General features: G+C 39.4%; 1 protein-coding gene across 3 annotated transcripts in view; it reads right to left on the minus strand.

Moving 5' to 3' along the window:
- Positions 1-14,775, minus strand: part of TTBK2 (tau tubulin kinase 2) — a 177,258-nt gene that overhangs the window by 39,768 nt on the left and 122,715 nt on the right. For all 3 annotated transcript variants that reach the window (XM_004751215.3, XM_004751213.2, XM_004751214.2), the window contains 2 exons: positions 14,624-14,749; positions 4,869-5,026 (listed from right to left, as the gene is read on the minus strand). In XM_004751215.3, the coding sequence (XP_004751272.1) occupies positions 4,869-5,026; positions 14,624-14,749 (284 nt within the window). The remainder of the gene's footprint in view (positions 1-4,868; positions 5,027-14,623; positions 14,750-14,775) is intronic.

The raw sequence follows: 14,775 nt of genomic DNA on the forward strand, positions 1-14,775 counted from the left end.
ATGAGGAAGTGGTGTTGCAACATGGGGGCTCAAGTGGGTAGGAGAAGAATAAATGAAAGAAGATGGGATTGGGAGGGAGACAAACCATAAGTGACTCTTAATCTCACAAAACAAACTGAGGGTTGCTGGGGGGAGGGGGTTTGGGAGAAGGGGGTGGTATTATGGACATTGGGGAGGGTATGTGCTTTGGTGAGTGCTGTGAATTGTGTAAACCTGGTGATTCACAGACCTGTACCACTGGGGATAAAAATACATGTTTATAAAAAATAAAAAATTATATTAAAAAAATGTAAAAAAAAAAAAAGAATCAGTATTTTAATTCCAAGGTCAGCAAATTCATCCACTTCTTAAATGCTAGACCTGTAGGCCTTATACTTTTCAGGTAGATTCACAGGCAGACTCTTAAACTTGTGGGCAAAACTACGATGAAGAACAAGTTTATTCGAATTGTCTCAAAGTATCTTCCCACAAAATACTTCTTACAAAGTGAAAATAGTAACTTCACAGCGGAGAAACCTAGCTAATATCATTCTAGCCCGATTAACAACATTAATACAATCAGTAATAGGACATACTGACAATATGTAGCTCCTTATTTAATACCAAGAATCTCCCTCTTTAAATGTTTAGCTTTAAATGTTTAAAAAAAAAAAGAGTACTTTGATAGGTTTCTAAGTTTCCAGAAGGATGGGCTTTTGACATTTTTGTTCTTGTTGGAAATGTCTAGTTCTACTGTAGTGTGATCAGATAGTATAATACTGGTGTTTTATGGGTCTACTTATATGCTTTCCTGATGACCTAATAACTGATCAATTTTTATTAATGTTCCAGAGGCACTTGAGCAGAAGGCACAAGCTCTATTATCAGGGTATAGAGTTAAAGATCTATCTTATTGATCCTATTCTTAGTCTATTTCTTATTCTTTGTTCACTTGATCTGTCTTGTACTGAGTTACATATTAGGATCTCCAATTACTCGTGTGTTTCTAGCTATGTCTCCCTGGATCCTCTGTAATTTTTGCTTCCTAAAAGTGACTTACGGGATTCTCAGGACTAAATATTAATAAACACCGTATTAAAGGGGCACCTGGGTGGCTTAGTCAGTTAAGCGTCTGCCTTCGGCTTGGGTCATGATCCCAGGGTCCTGGGATCAAGTCCCACATTGGGCTCGGGTCATGATCCCAGGGTCCTGGGATCAAGTCCCACAGGAAGCCTGCTTCCTCCCCTCCCACTCCTCCTGCTTGTGTTTCCTCTCTCACTGTGTCTCTGTTAAATAAGTAAGTAAAAATCTTTAAAAAAAAAATGCTCTTGGTCCCACTTTCTTATTTCACCTTGCCACTGAGTTTCTCAGGTTTCAGTGGTATTGTCCTTTAGGGACTCGAACAAGTGCTATCCCTTGTCTGCATTCCATTTGCACTACTTTCTCTCTAGTCCTTTTAAATGTTTTTGTTGTTGTTGTTGTTGGGGGGAGAAGGGGTAGAAGGTGAGAGAGAAACTTCTTTTTTTTTTAAAGGTTTTATTTATTTATTTATTTATTTGAGAGAGAGAGAGAGAGAGAGAGAGATCACAAGCAGGCAGAGAGGCAGACAGAGAGAAAGGGGAAAGCAAGGCTCCCCGCTGAGCAGAGAGCCCTATTCCGGGCTCGATCCCAGGACCCTGAGATCATGACCTGAGCTGAAGGCAGAGGCTTAACCCTCTGAGCCACCCAGGTGCCCTGGTGAGAGAGAATCTTAAGCAGACTTCACACTAAGTGTGGAGGTGGATACAGGGCTCAATCTCACCACCCAGAGATCATGACCTGAGTTGAAATCAAGAGTTACACACTTAAAGGACTGGGCCACCCAGGCACCCCTTTAGTCCTTCTACATTCTCTTAGGACTTTTTTCCCCCTTCTGCCTTTATTCAATGCCCTTAATTAAATTTTCATTTGCGTCTACTCTCCTTTGTGCAACTTTATAATTTTTTCACTTCTAAGACATCTTTTTCTTCCATTTCTTTCCTGACCTCAATCAACTCTCATTTATTCCTCTCTCTTCTCCTTTTCCTTTTTCTCCCATCCCCCTCTACCTTGTGGTCTATTTCTGTTCTTAGTTTTTAACTTTCTGATTCAAGGTAGTTGTCTTTATCTTTGAATGCACAAGTATATTTGCTTCCATTTGGGGTTTATTTTATAGTTTTCTTCTTCTTTATGGCTACTTCTCTGAGGGGAAATTTCCTTAGCATGAATTAGATTTTCTCTTCTGATTTTTTTCAGTAACACTGTATGGATCTTTGAAATCTTTCACTTCAAATCTGTTCATTTTTGTGGTATTAGAGTATTTCATGAGATTCAAAGTTTAATTAGTGCCCTCTTCTGTCAATGTGGCAAAGTCCAAACAATTTAGGGGATTTTGATGGTCAGAGAGACATAGTATCCTCTGATTTCATAGTTCTCCCTTTTGTAGGCTGTTAAATTTTACTTCCCCTTTGCCCTTCTGTGATTATTGATGTACTGCCTTCAACTTGAAATTCATCTTTTTTGCCAGTTCTATGAAAGTAGATCTGAGCCCTTTAGCTATTTTCCTTTGCTAGCTAGCCCTGGAGCTCTGTCAGTAGAGGGCACTGGAGAGACACTGCAGGAGGAGAGTGCTCTGCTGTGGGTTCCAGCGTGCCGCTTGGGTAGTCTCTCCAGTGCGTGTGGCTCTCCCTGGCACAAGGATTCTGCCACATCCCAGCATCTTCAGCACCTGTCTCTTGCAGCACAAAGACCGCAGCAACCAACAGCTTCCCTGAGCAATTCCCACTATCTAGAAGAAAGTAAATAGCCTTCTCTGCCACCCCAGAGAATAGATTTCCATTAAGTTCCAGAGGGCAGATTTTCAGCAAATTCTACCAGGCATCAGAGTGACTTCCCCGCCATCCAGTAAGCAACAGACATATGCTCTCCAACAAGGTCAGGACTCAGCCCTGGGGCTGGTGGGGCTCTGTCTTGGGATGCTTAATCTCAGCCCCTAAAGTAGGAGCTTTACTTGGTATTTGCTATTCCTGTCTTCTCTTCTTCCTATTAGTCTATCCCACATTACTCCAGTTCTGTATTATAGCTACTAATTCCTTGTATCATCTTCCCCTGTTCAAATTACTATGCAGTTTCTCTCTCCTGATTGGATCCAAAACATAAATGTTTTTTCCTTCACTGCTCAACTGATAAAAGGCATTTTCTCCTTCCTTTTTTCTTCTTTCTTTCTTCCATAAGCTGTATGTTTTGAATCATGCCTATTTTTACCTCTCTGTCTACCTGAACACTTTCTAGTAATTACATTTGTAGGATGGGATTAGTTTTTCTGGTGTTGGCTTAAAATCAACCTTAAGTCCTATTTCAAATTCTCTTCCTCTGCACGGTTTTTATTGATCTGCCTTTTAAAGCCTTGGGGAAGAGTTGAGTGAGGCGGGAGCGCGAGAGAGTTGGTGGTTTTGGTTTCTCTTTTTACTTATTTTGGAGTTTAGGCTAGGTATCCTTTATCTTCAAATTATGTTGAGGATGTGGTTTTTGCATAGTTTTACTTCTTCTTTCTCATTATTGCTTTATTTTAGGAGAAAAAATTGGGAGATGGGAACTTAAACTGTCTTCACTGACTTCAGTTACCCTGAACTCCTTATCATCTGGATTTCTACAAGTTTGAGACTCACCTACTTCTAACAACAATCAAAGGAGAAGGAGAACAAAGGTATGAAAACAAGAATCAAAATTTTAGAAAGGCTCTAGCTCTGTTGCTAGTATGTACTTAGTGTTGGATGATTCACTCAGCTAGTGTTAGGAGTATCTCATGTGTTTGTTTGTTTTTTAAAAGATTTTATTTATTTATTTTAACGAGTACTTTAAACAAATCTTTGTGATGATTCTAATCTAGCTAGTCAGGGCCCCTCACTTAAGAACTCTTAGACTAGCTAATCAAGGATATCATACCTAGTTAAACAAGTCCATGTAAGCTTCTCTGATTCAATAAGCTCTAGTGATCCCAATTTTTAATATAAAATCAAACAATGGATTAGTGATAAACTTCCCCAATTATAAGATGATTTTTCCCTAATTACTTTTTTTCTTTGTTACCCAAACATTTTAAAGCAACCAGAGCAGGTAAAAACAGATGGGGGGGGGGTGGAGAACGACCCCCCCCATCTATTTAATAACAAACAAAAGCAACTGTATTTAATGCATGAAGAGAAGAAAACAAACACAAGATGATAGAAATACATCATAATCTGTTCCTAATATACTTTGTAAACTAAATCACTTTCATAGAGAACAAGCTACATTTTTTGTTCATATTAAACTTAAACACAGTACAGTTAGGTGCAACTGTGGCTCATTCTTTCCAGGTCCCATATATTCTTTAGAAGTAAATGCAAACTGGGATGCCTGGGTAGCTCAGTTGGTTAAGCACTTGACTCTTAATTTTCAGCTCAGGTCATGCTCTCAGGGTCATGGGATAGAGCCCTGCTATGGGCTCAGTGGGCAGTCCACTTGGGATTCTGTCTATCTCTATCTGTCTACCCCTCCCCTGGCTCTCTCTCTCAAGTAAATAAATCTTAAAAAAAAAAAAGTAAATGCAAACAATTCCTTCTCATTTTGAAAAGCCACTGTAAATCTGACATCAAGAAATCATACAAGTTTGAAGCTCCCATTTCAAAGTATGATCTATAAATACTTTCTAAGAAAAGAAAATGTGAACAAAGACATATATAAAAGCAATGTTAATGCAAAGAAATTCATAGGCTTTCTCCTCTGTCTCAGCACTTTGTCATCTGAAGGATCTGGAGGAAATAACAGAAGTCTCTACGAACACAGTGCACCTAAGAAATCCACTGCTAAATAATCTGCATGGGACATACCCGATGGCCGCGGGGGTCAGGCGGGTGTGCAGCTGAGGGGTGGTAGAAGTAGTAGTAGTGGTCAGGGAGCCATCTGTTCCAGTCTTCTCCCAGTCAAAAGGATCACTCTCAATTACTCCAAAGGTCTTGATGCTATTGTCAAACACGGATGTCAGAAGCTATACCATAAAGAAAAAAACTAGAGTAAGGTAATAATCAGCATTGTCATTTTATTCTTTAAGAGAAAGCTGCCATGTTCACAAAGTAGTTTTGTAGGGGATTTAAAAAAAACCCCAGATGGTACAAATAGGGGAATTTGAAAAAGGACTATATGTGGATGATGATATTGAATTAATACTGATTTTTCTCAGCTGAGGTACTGGTTTGTAGTTATATAGGAGAATATCTTTGTTTTTATAAGATATATGATGAAGCATCTTATCTAAAACCTACTTTCAGATGGTGTGGAAAAGGAAGTTTGTGTTGGGGGCGCCTGGGTGGCTCAGTGGGTTAAAGCCTCTGCCTTCGGCTCAGGTCACGATCTCAGGGTCCTGGGATCAAGCCCCACATCGGACTCTCTGCTCCTCAGAGAGCCTGCTTCCTTCTCTCTCTCTGCCTGCCTCTCTGCCTACTTGTAGTCTCTGATGTCAAATAAATAAATAAAATCTTAAAAAAAAAAAAGGAAGTTTGTGTTGTATGTGAAAGATATGTATTCAGTTTTAACCATTTAATAATTTTTTTTGTCAAAAAGGAGTTATTTTTATATGGTTCGGCTTAAATAAGTGAGCAATGTTAACAGCTGTTATATCTAGATTAAGGGGTCTATAGAAGTTCATTGGGCTTTCTTACAGTTCTGAGGGGATTGAAAAATTCTTCAGCTGTATGTAGTATGGGTGTATGTACATATTATCACAAAGAACTCTGCCACTTTATTTGGTTTATATTAAATATTTCATTTTTTGTCTTTTTTTAAAAGATTTTTTTAAAGTAATCTCTCCACCTAACATGGGGCTTGAACTCACAACCCCAAAATCAAGAGTTGCATGCTCTAAGACTGAGCCAGCCAGGTGCCCCCTCATTTTCTTGCCTTCAAATTCCAAAATTCATATTGCATGGAACACTGGGTGTTATACACAAACAATGAATCAAGGAACACTATTATCAAAAACTAATGATGTACTGTATGGTGACTAACATAGCATAATAAAAAAATAAAATTAATTCCAAACTCTGATGTGATGTAGATAATGATCTCACAAAAACTGCCCTCTACTGTTACTGATTTTTAATTTTATGATTATAGCTTCATTCTCTCCTCATCATTTCTCTTACCCTATTAGTATCCAAGAATAAATAATAATTTAGATTTCTGTCCTGAGCCATTGGGTAATAAATGGTGGTGTCATTTACTGAAATGGAAAGCAGAGAGTTTGAGGACTAGGACACTGAGAGTTTTTAGGGAGTTTAGGGAGAAAAGGGTATACTACAAACTTGAGAGTCATCAGCATATAGACATGAATAGGTATTATTTAAAGCAATAGGACTGGATATCACCTAAGGAGAGTAGGTAGCAAAGAGGTCCAAGGGCAAAGGTCTAAGGCACTCCAACATTTAGTTAGAAAGAAGACTTACTAAAGCAAAGCAAGGAGAAGTGGCTAGTGAGACAGAAAAACCAAGTGTGTGTAGTTTCAGAGGCTTACCGAAGAGAACATCTGAACAAGATGGCCAAATGCTATCAATTGTAAATTGTAAAAGTTATTTCTGATTATTTATTTGGTTTCTCTCTTTTACCGAGACTGGAAGCTACGAGAGGCTGGCACTTGTCTGATCTTGTTCATCCTAATATCTAACACAGTAGCTTATATATGAATGCAGTATTTTGATTTATAAGAAATAAGTTTGGTCAACTGCATAACCAAAATATATTTTTTATATATATTTGGTATTTGTCCACAGTTGCTGGGTCACAGGTCCCCAAGCGCTTAAAATTTCCTGAGAGAAAAGAATAGGAGTATCTTTTATTATAATAGTTGATCTGTAGTCCCAAGTTCCCGAAACCATGTCAGAGCCATAAAGGTAAAATGGCTCGCTTTTTATCCGTAACAAGCCCCTTTCCACCACCACTGAGTTTTTGTTAATACGGTGACTTTTGGAAAGCACCTATGGATAGGGGCTGGTTACCAGAGGAACCAACCCTGTGATTAGCGAGTTGAAACTTTCCTATCCCATGGCATCCATTAAAGAGGAGAGGGGCTAGAAGATTAATCAATCACCAATGGCGAATGATTTAATCAACTGTGCCTACATAAAGAAGCCGCCACAAAACCCCAAAAGGATGGGTTTTGGAGAGCTCCTGGTTGGTGAACATAATGGAGGTGCTGAGAGTGATGCCCTCGGAGAGGGCTTGGAGGCTCCAAACCCTTTCCTCATACCTTGCCCTATGCGTCTTCTCCATCTGGCTGTTTTGAAATTATACCCTTTGTAATGAACCAGTAATCTGGTGAGAAAACTGGTTTCTCAAGTCCTGAGTGCTCTTCTAGGAAGTTAATCAAACCCAAAGAAGGGGTTGTAGGGACCTCTGAATTATAGTGATAGGTCAGTCAGAAGTACAGGTGACAACCAGGACTTGGGATCGAAATCTGAAGCGGAGGGTGGTTTTCTGGGATTGAGTCCTTAACCTGTGGAATTTGATGCCATTTATCTCTGGATGGATAGTGTCAAAAGTGAGTTGAATTGCAGGAAACCCAGCTGGTGCCCAGAGAATTGCCTGGTGATGATGGCAGGGAACCTATGTAAGAATTATAAGTGCAGAACCTTTAGTGACTCTAAAAACATTTTGAGAACAAACACTTGTGAGAATATCTATTGCAAGATTCCCGGAAAAAAAAAAAAAATGGAGAAAAGGAAACTAAAAAGATCAAAGGAATTGGAAAAGGCATGGTTACAAAACCTGGGAATTTCTGTTCTGGTCATATTTTTGTTGATTTAAGTTACCTATATTATAGCATAGATTTCCCTAAATTGTCAAAGTTAGAGGGCTACAGAAAACACACAAGAAAGGAGGATGGATTAAGACCCAGCATATGGGGATAAAAGTCGCAGATCTTGAAGTCCTCTCTCCTGACTCTGGAAATGGAGGTTCTTGCAGAGTGGGCTGCATGCCTCCTGAAGGACGAGTCCCTACCCAGGAGGCAGCACCTGCCTTGCTGTGTGAGCACTTAGACTGCTGCCACTAAATGCACTGCCCAGACTGGACTGCCAAGGGAATGATCCTAAGCAGTTTATATGCCAGATGTCCTTTTACTATGAATTATTTTCTTACATTTACCATAGTATTAGCGTATGTCTTAGAAATTGTAGCATAAGCCGCTGGGCCTCAGATAAAAAAAAGTTTGTTACTAAGATGGTGGTAAAGGAGACCAGCAGCAGAAGGCAGAAATATGGAAGGCACAGAACAAAAGAAACAGAGAGACACTCCCTGGCCCTCTAATTTATGGGAGGTTTCCCCTTGTTTCTAGCTCAAACTCTGATTGTTTTGTTTCCCTAACAGCCCAGCTATGCCTTCTGAGAAATTTAACTCCAGTGTCATCAGAGTCAGGGGAATCCTAAAACAGCTAAGTCCTCTGAAGCAAGAGGCAAGCCTGCTGCATTCTGATGTAACCTCTGTTTAAAGTCCCATTCCTAAAACTAGAAAGAGATTAACAGGATTAATAAGAAGCTTGGTCAGCTGTGGATTTCCTCTCTATTGTATCCTCTGATTTCAGCAATGTTGTGGCACACTGTATGAACTGGCTGCTTGACACATTTTAGTTTCAGGCTCCCACCATTGTGGATATTTATGGGTTTTATTAGTCTTCTCAACTTGCTAAACAACGCTTAACATAACTGGGACACTCTAATAAAGATACTTTTATGTTCTTATGTCAGGATCACATGATTCTACTAATTGCTGACAAAGATTTCAAATAATTCTTCATATAACTTTTTAGTTCTTTCTCTGCATTTTTATGAACCAGTCATGTTAGTATTTATTTCACAGTGGCTGCTCTATTTGTGGCCACCTCTCCAAAGAAGTCAAGATGGTGAAAAACAAACAGAGCTTCGGCTTTTTTGAATGATCCAGAAATTGGGTTCAGGCACCACTTCCAGCAGCACGAGTTTTCCCAGGCAACGGGTCTAAACTAAATCTCCATAAAATGGGAATAATAACACTACCCCACTACTACTGTGCCACTGCTGGGTATCCTTACTGTGACAATAATGTGCAAAGGCAACCAAGGGTTCTTCTTTATCCAATCTGATGCTATCTTAGTTTCCTATTAACTAGTAACTGTGTCACCTACCAGTGTAGTCTACAGGTGGAATTCAAGGTTAAGATCTTCCTACACACTCTTCAGAGACATGTGCCTTTCTCAAAACACTTTAAAAAGGATTGTTTAAATTATAAGGTCGCCACAACAGAACTGAATGTTTCTAATCACTACCTACATTTCTGAAACTGTTGGTCTAGCTTTTTCTTTTTTTTTTACTTTTAATCTAAAATAAAGATTCATAGAAAATTACAAAAATAGTACAGAGAGGGCGCCTGGGTGGCTCAGTGGGTTAAGCCATTGCCTTCGGCTCAGGTCATGATCTCAGGGTCCTGGGATCGAGTCCCACGTCGGGCTCTCTGCTCAGCAGGGAGCCTGCTTCCCTCTCTCTCTCTCTGCCTGCCTCTCTGCCTACTTGTGATCTCTCTCTGTCAAATAAATAAATAAAATCTTTAAAAAAAAAAATAGTACAGAGAAGTCCTCTTCACCCGGTGTGCTCCAATAGTAACACCTTGGACAGCTAGACTACAGTATCAAAACCAGGAACGTGACATGGGTACAATCCACAGAGCTTATCAAATTTCACCAGTTTTACATGCCCTCATGTGCGTATGTGTGTGTCTCCGTGTGGATGTGTATAAATCCATAGAATTTTATTGACCTGAGGAGATTCATGGCCCAGCATCTTTTTTTCTCTTACGGTTGCTATACTGTTTCAGAATCTAATAATAAAAACGTTTTCGTAATAAGATTTCTGTTTCAATCTCGGCTATAATTCTGATAGCTTCACCTAGTTTAGTTTAACAGATAGAAAACAGTATTCATGCACTGACAAATTGATTTTTCTTAGATTTCCTTAGTAGGAGACTGTTAGGCAAACTAGGATTCAGTTCAATTTTCCTAACATTTGTTGAAAATTTAGGTGCCAGGCACAGTGCAAGGACAGTGTGGGATAAAAAAAAGAAGACATGGTTATACTTCCAGGACTTAAAAGCCAGCTGGGAAGACACCCTTGTACATAAATACAAAGTACCGATAAACTTGGATATCATTTCCCAAAACACCATAACACTTTCCAAAAGCAAGTGTCATCCATTATTCTAATTGAGACATGAATAAAAGATTCCTGGTAAAGAGCAAAACAGCTCCTCTCTCTACATCTGCTGTCAGAGCAAGCAATAGCAGGCTACTGGATGAGGTATTAGCCATGTGCAACTTATTTTTTTTTTAAGGTTTTATTTATTTATTTGACAGAGAGAGAGAGGGAGAGCACAAGCATGGGGAGCAGCAGGCAGAGGGAGAAGCAAACTCCCCACTGAGCAGGGAGCCCAATGCAGGACTTGATCCCAGGACCCTAGGAGCATAACCTGAGCCAAAAGCAGAAACCTAACTGACTCAGCCACCCAGGCACCCCTCACAATAGTCTTCTTTAGATTATAGACATAACTAAGTGGTGAATGTGAAAAAAAAATTTCTATTTGCTCAACTCTTCTACTCCTGTGCAAACTCGATCAACAAAAAGATTTTTGTACCTAAGGTGGGAAAGTTGGAACATTTTCCAGCTCTTCCTGAATCTAGTATTATAGGTTTCATTTCATTATTTTAAGGAATATGAGCTCGGTGCATTTCAGAAATACCTATGAAATGTAAATATAAGAACACGCTCCAGAACACCTTGTATTTTCTCCATTTATAAGTCTCTAGTTATTAACACAAATTGCCACATAGGAAAGAAGGTGATAAGCTCACCTACTTAAGGTCTCTAAGGACCCAAGACTATATGCTGTCTCTCTGCTTTATATCCTGTTTATATTTACACAAAAGCAGCCATTTCGCACAGAAATAGTTAATATATATGAATAAGTTCACTGTGCTTTGATGGTCTTTTGACTGGGCAAACTGACAATGTTATAGAATGTAAAACTTTCTTTAATAGTAAAGTCTATGTGTTGTACTTTGCAGGTAAAAATGAAAAACTAATACATCATTTTTACAGGCACAGCTCAGAGATACTACAGGCTGGGTTCCAGACCACCACAATAAGGCAAATATTGCAATAAAGTGAGTCAAATGACTTTTTTGGTGTCCCAGTGCATATAAAAATTATGTTTACACTATACAAACAATAGTATTAAGTGTACAATAGTATTATGTCTAAGAAAACAATATACATGCCTTAATTGAAAATACTTTATTACTAAAAGATCCTAACCATCTGGGACGCCTGGGTGGCTCAGTTGGTTGAGCGGCTGCCTTCGGCTCGGGTCAGGGTCCCAGCGTCCTGGGATAGAGTCCCACATCGGGCTCCTTGCTCGGCGGGGAGCCTGCTTCTCCCTCTGCCTCTGCCTGCCATTCTGTCTGCCTGTGCTCGCTCTCTCCCCCTCTGTCTCTCTGATAAATAAATAAAATCTTAAAAAAAAAAATAAAAAGAAAGATCCTAACCATCGCCTCAGCTTTCATTAATTAAGTGTAATCTTTTTGCTGCTAGAGGGTCTTGCCTCAATGCTGATGGCTGCTGACGACCCAGGGTGGTTGCTGGTAAACAAAGGGGGTGGCTGTAACAATTTCTTAAGATAAGGCAATAACGACTCTGCCACAGTGATTGACTATTCCTTTCACAAGTGATTTCTCTGTTCCACATGACACTGTTTGACAGCATTTTACCTACAGAACTTCTTTCAAAACTGGAGTCAAGCCTCTCAAACTCTGCCACAGCTTTATCAGCTAAGTTTATGGAATAGTCTAAGTCACTTGTAGTCATTTCAATAATCTTCAGAGCATCTTCCCCAGGAGTGGATTCCATCTCAAGAAGCTATTTTCTCTGCTCAGCCATAGAAGCAACTGGTCATCCATTACAGTTTTATCATGAGCTGGCAGCAACTCAGTCATATCTTCAGGCTCTACTTCTTATTCTAGTTCTCCTGCTATTCCCACCACATCTCCAGTTAGTTCTTCCATTGAAGTCTTAAAGCCCTCAAAGTCATCCAAGAGGTTGAGAAGTTCTTCCAGACTCCTCTGTTAGTGATAATATTTTTACTTCTTCCCAAGAATCACTAATGTTCTTAATGACATCTAGAATGGTAAATCCTTTCCAGAAAGTTTTCAATTTAGTTTGCCCAGAGTTATCAGAGGAATCACTATCTACAGCAGCAACTGCCTTACAAAATTTCTTATTTCTTAAACAGTGAGACTTGAAAGTTGAAATGACATCTTAACCCATGGCTGCAGAATGGAGGTAGTGGTAAGCAGGCATGAAAACAACATTAATCTCATTGTACATCTCCAACAGAGCTCTTGGGTGACCAGGTGCATGGTCAGCGTGCACTCATGTTTTGAAAGGAATCTTTTTTTTTTTTTTTTTCTGATCAGTAGGTCCTAACAGTGGGCTTAAAATATTCAGTAAACCATGTTGTAAACAGATGTGCTGTCATCTGGGTATTGTTGTCCCATTTAGAGAGCACAGGCAGAGTAGATTTAGCATAATTTTTAAGGGCCCTAAGATTTTCAGAGTGGTAAATGATCACTGGTTTCAGCTTCAAGTCACCGGCGACAGTAACTTCTAACCAGAGAGTCAATCTGTCCCTTGAAGCTTTGAAGCCAGGCATTGACTTCTCCTATCTAGCTATGAAAATCCTAGATGACTCTTCTTCCAATAGAAGGCTGTTTTGTCTACACCGAAAATCTGTTGTTTAGTGTAGCAGCCACCTTCAGAAGCTAGATCTTCTGGATAACTTGCTGCCTCACCTTGTACTTTTGTGTTACAATGAAGGCTTTTCCTTAAACTTCATGAACCAACCTCTGCTAGCTTCAAACTTTTCTTTGGAAACTTCCTAATCTCTCTCAGCCTTTGCAGAATTCAAGAGTCAGGACCTTGTTCTGGATTAGTCTTTGGCTTCAGGGAATGCTGTGGCTGGTCTGATTTTCTATTAAGACCACTAAAAGGGGTGCCTGGGTGGCTCAGTGGGTTAAGCCTCTCTGCCTTTGGCTCAGGTCCTGATCTCAAGGTCCTTGGATCAAGCCCTGCATTGGGCTCTCTGCTCAGTGGGGAGCTGCTGCTTCCTCTTCTCTCTCTCTCTCTCTCTCTCTCTGCCTGCCTCTCTGCCTTCTTGTGAGCTCTCTCTGTCAAATAAATAAAATCTTAAAAAAAAAAAAAAGACCACTAAAACTTTCTCCATATCAGCAATAAGGCTGTTTTGCTTTCTAATCACTCATATGTTCACTAGAGTAGCATTTCTAATTTCCTTCAAGAACTTAACCATTTGCATTCACAACTTGACTAACTATTAGGCAGAAGAGGCCTAGCTATCAGCCTATCTTGGCTTTTGGCAGGCCTTCCTCACTAAGTTTAATCATTTCTAGAAAGCTTTTGATTTAATGTGATAGACATGAAACTCTTATTTTCACTTGAACACTTAGAGGTCACTGTAGGATTATTAACTGACCTAATTTCAAGATTATTGTGTTTCAAGGGATAAGGAGGCTGAAGAAGAGGGAGAGATGGGAAATGGCTGGTCAGTGGAGCAGTGAGAATGCACACAACATTTATAGATTAAGTTTTTCATTACATGGGTAGGGTTCATGGCACCCCAAGACAATTATAGTAGTAAACATCAAAGATCACTGATTAGAGATCACTATACAAATGTAACAATAACAAAAAAGTTTGAAATATTTCATAAACTATCAAAATGTGACACAGAAACATGAAATAAGTAAATGCTGTGGAAAAAATGGTGCTGATGGACTCGCCCAATGCAAGGTTGCCACAATCTGTAAAAAACGCAACATGTGCAAAGTGCAATGAAATGATGTATGCCTGTTTTAACCTATGTGTGGCTTCATTTATGTCTTCAGAGGTAGTAATTATTTTGCATTCAGCTCCAACTTCTCCCTGAAAGCAACAGAATCTTCTGAAATATATAGTTGGTTGGGGTTAAGGGTGCAATTTGCGGTAAACCTACTCAAGGCCTTATGAATGGACACCCTAAGGAAATGATTCACTGACCACAGATAAAATGGAGCCAATAATCTTCACTGACTTTGTTCCATAGCATATTAACATATGATATTACAGCCCTTAAGCCCTTAACAGATACATTACCCAGCTGGATATTTCCTTCTGATCAACAAATTAGCTACAGGATTTACATAACTTGGACCATCAGCAGTTCTATACACCAAATGAATCACAGCAGGAACAGTAAAATCTGTTCAATAATAAAGAAACCTAAAACTCTAATGAAGTATGCCCACCCAGAATGGAGGAAACACACAGACAAAGACACACACAGATACACAAACAGACACACACAAACATTGTCCTCATCAGTCAATTTTACCACATTTCTCAGGATGTATTAAAATATCATTGTAGGGACCTTCCATACTGATTTACAATATAAAATAAGTGAAGATAAAGACTAAATGAGAGAAGAATTAACCCACAGAACTCATAAAGATGATTACCTGGTAGTCTGGTTTTGTAAAATAATCCAAAGAGGAGATGTGATCCAAAAAGATGCTGAATTCTGGAGGGAGATGTTTCAACATAAGCCTGTGGTCATACCTCTCCTTAATAGAACCTACTTGCTCCTGGGAAGTAAAGAGAAGAGGAACCA

This window comes from Mustela putorius, unplaced genomic scaffold (assembly GCF_011764305.1).
Source record: "Mustela putorius furo isolate JIRA1106 unplaced genomic scaffold, ASM1176430v1.1 tig00003898_pilon_pilon_pilon, whole genome shotgun sequence".
In the NCBI taxonomy this organism is placed as follows: domain Eukaryota; kingdom Metazoa; phylum Chordata; class Mammalia; order Carnivora; family Mustelidae; genus Mustela; species Mustela putorius.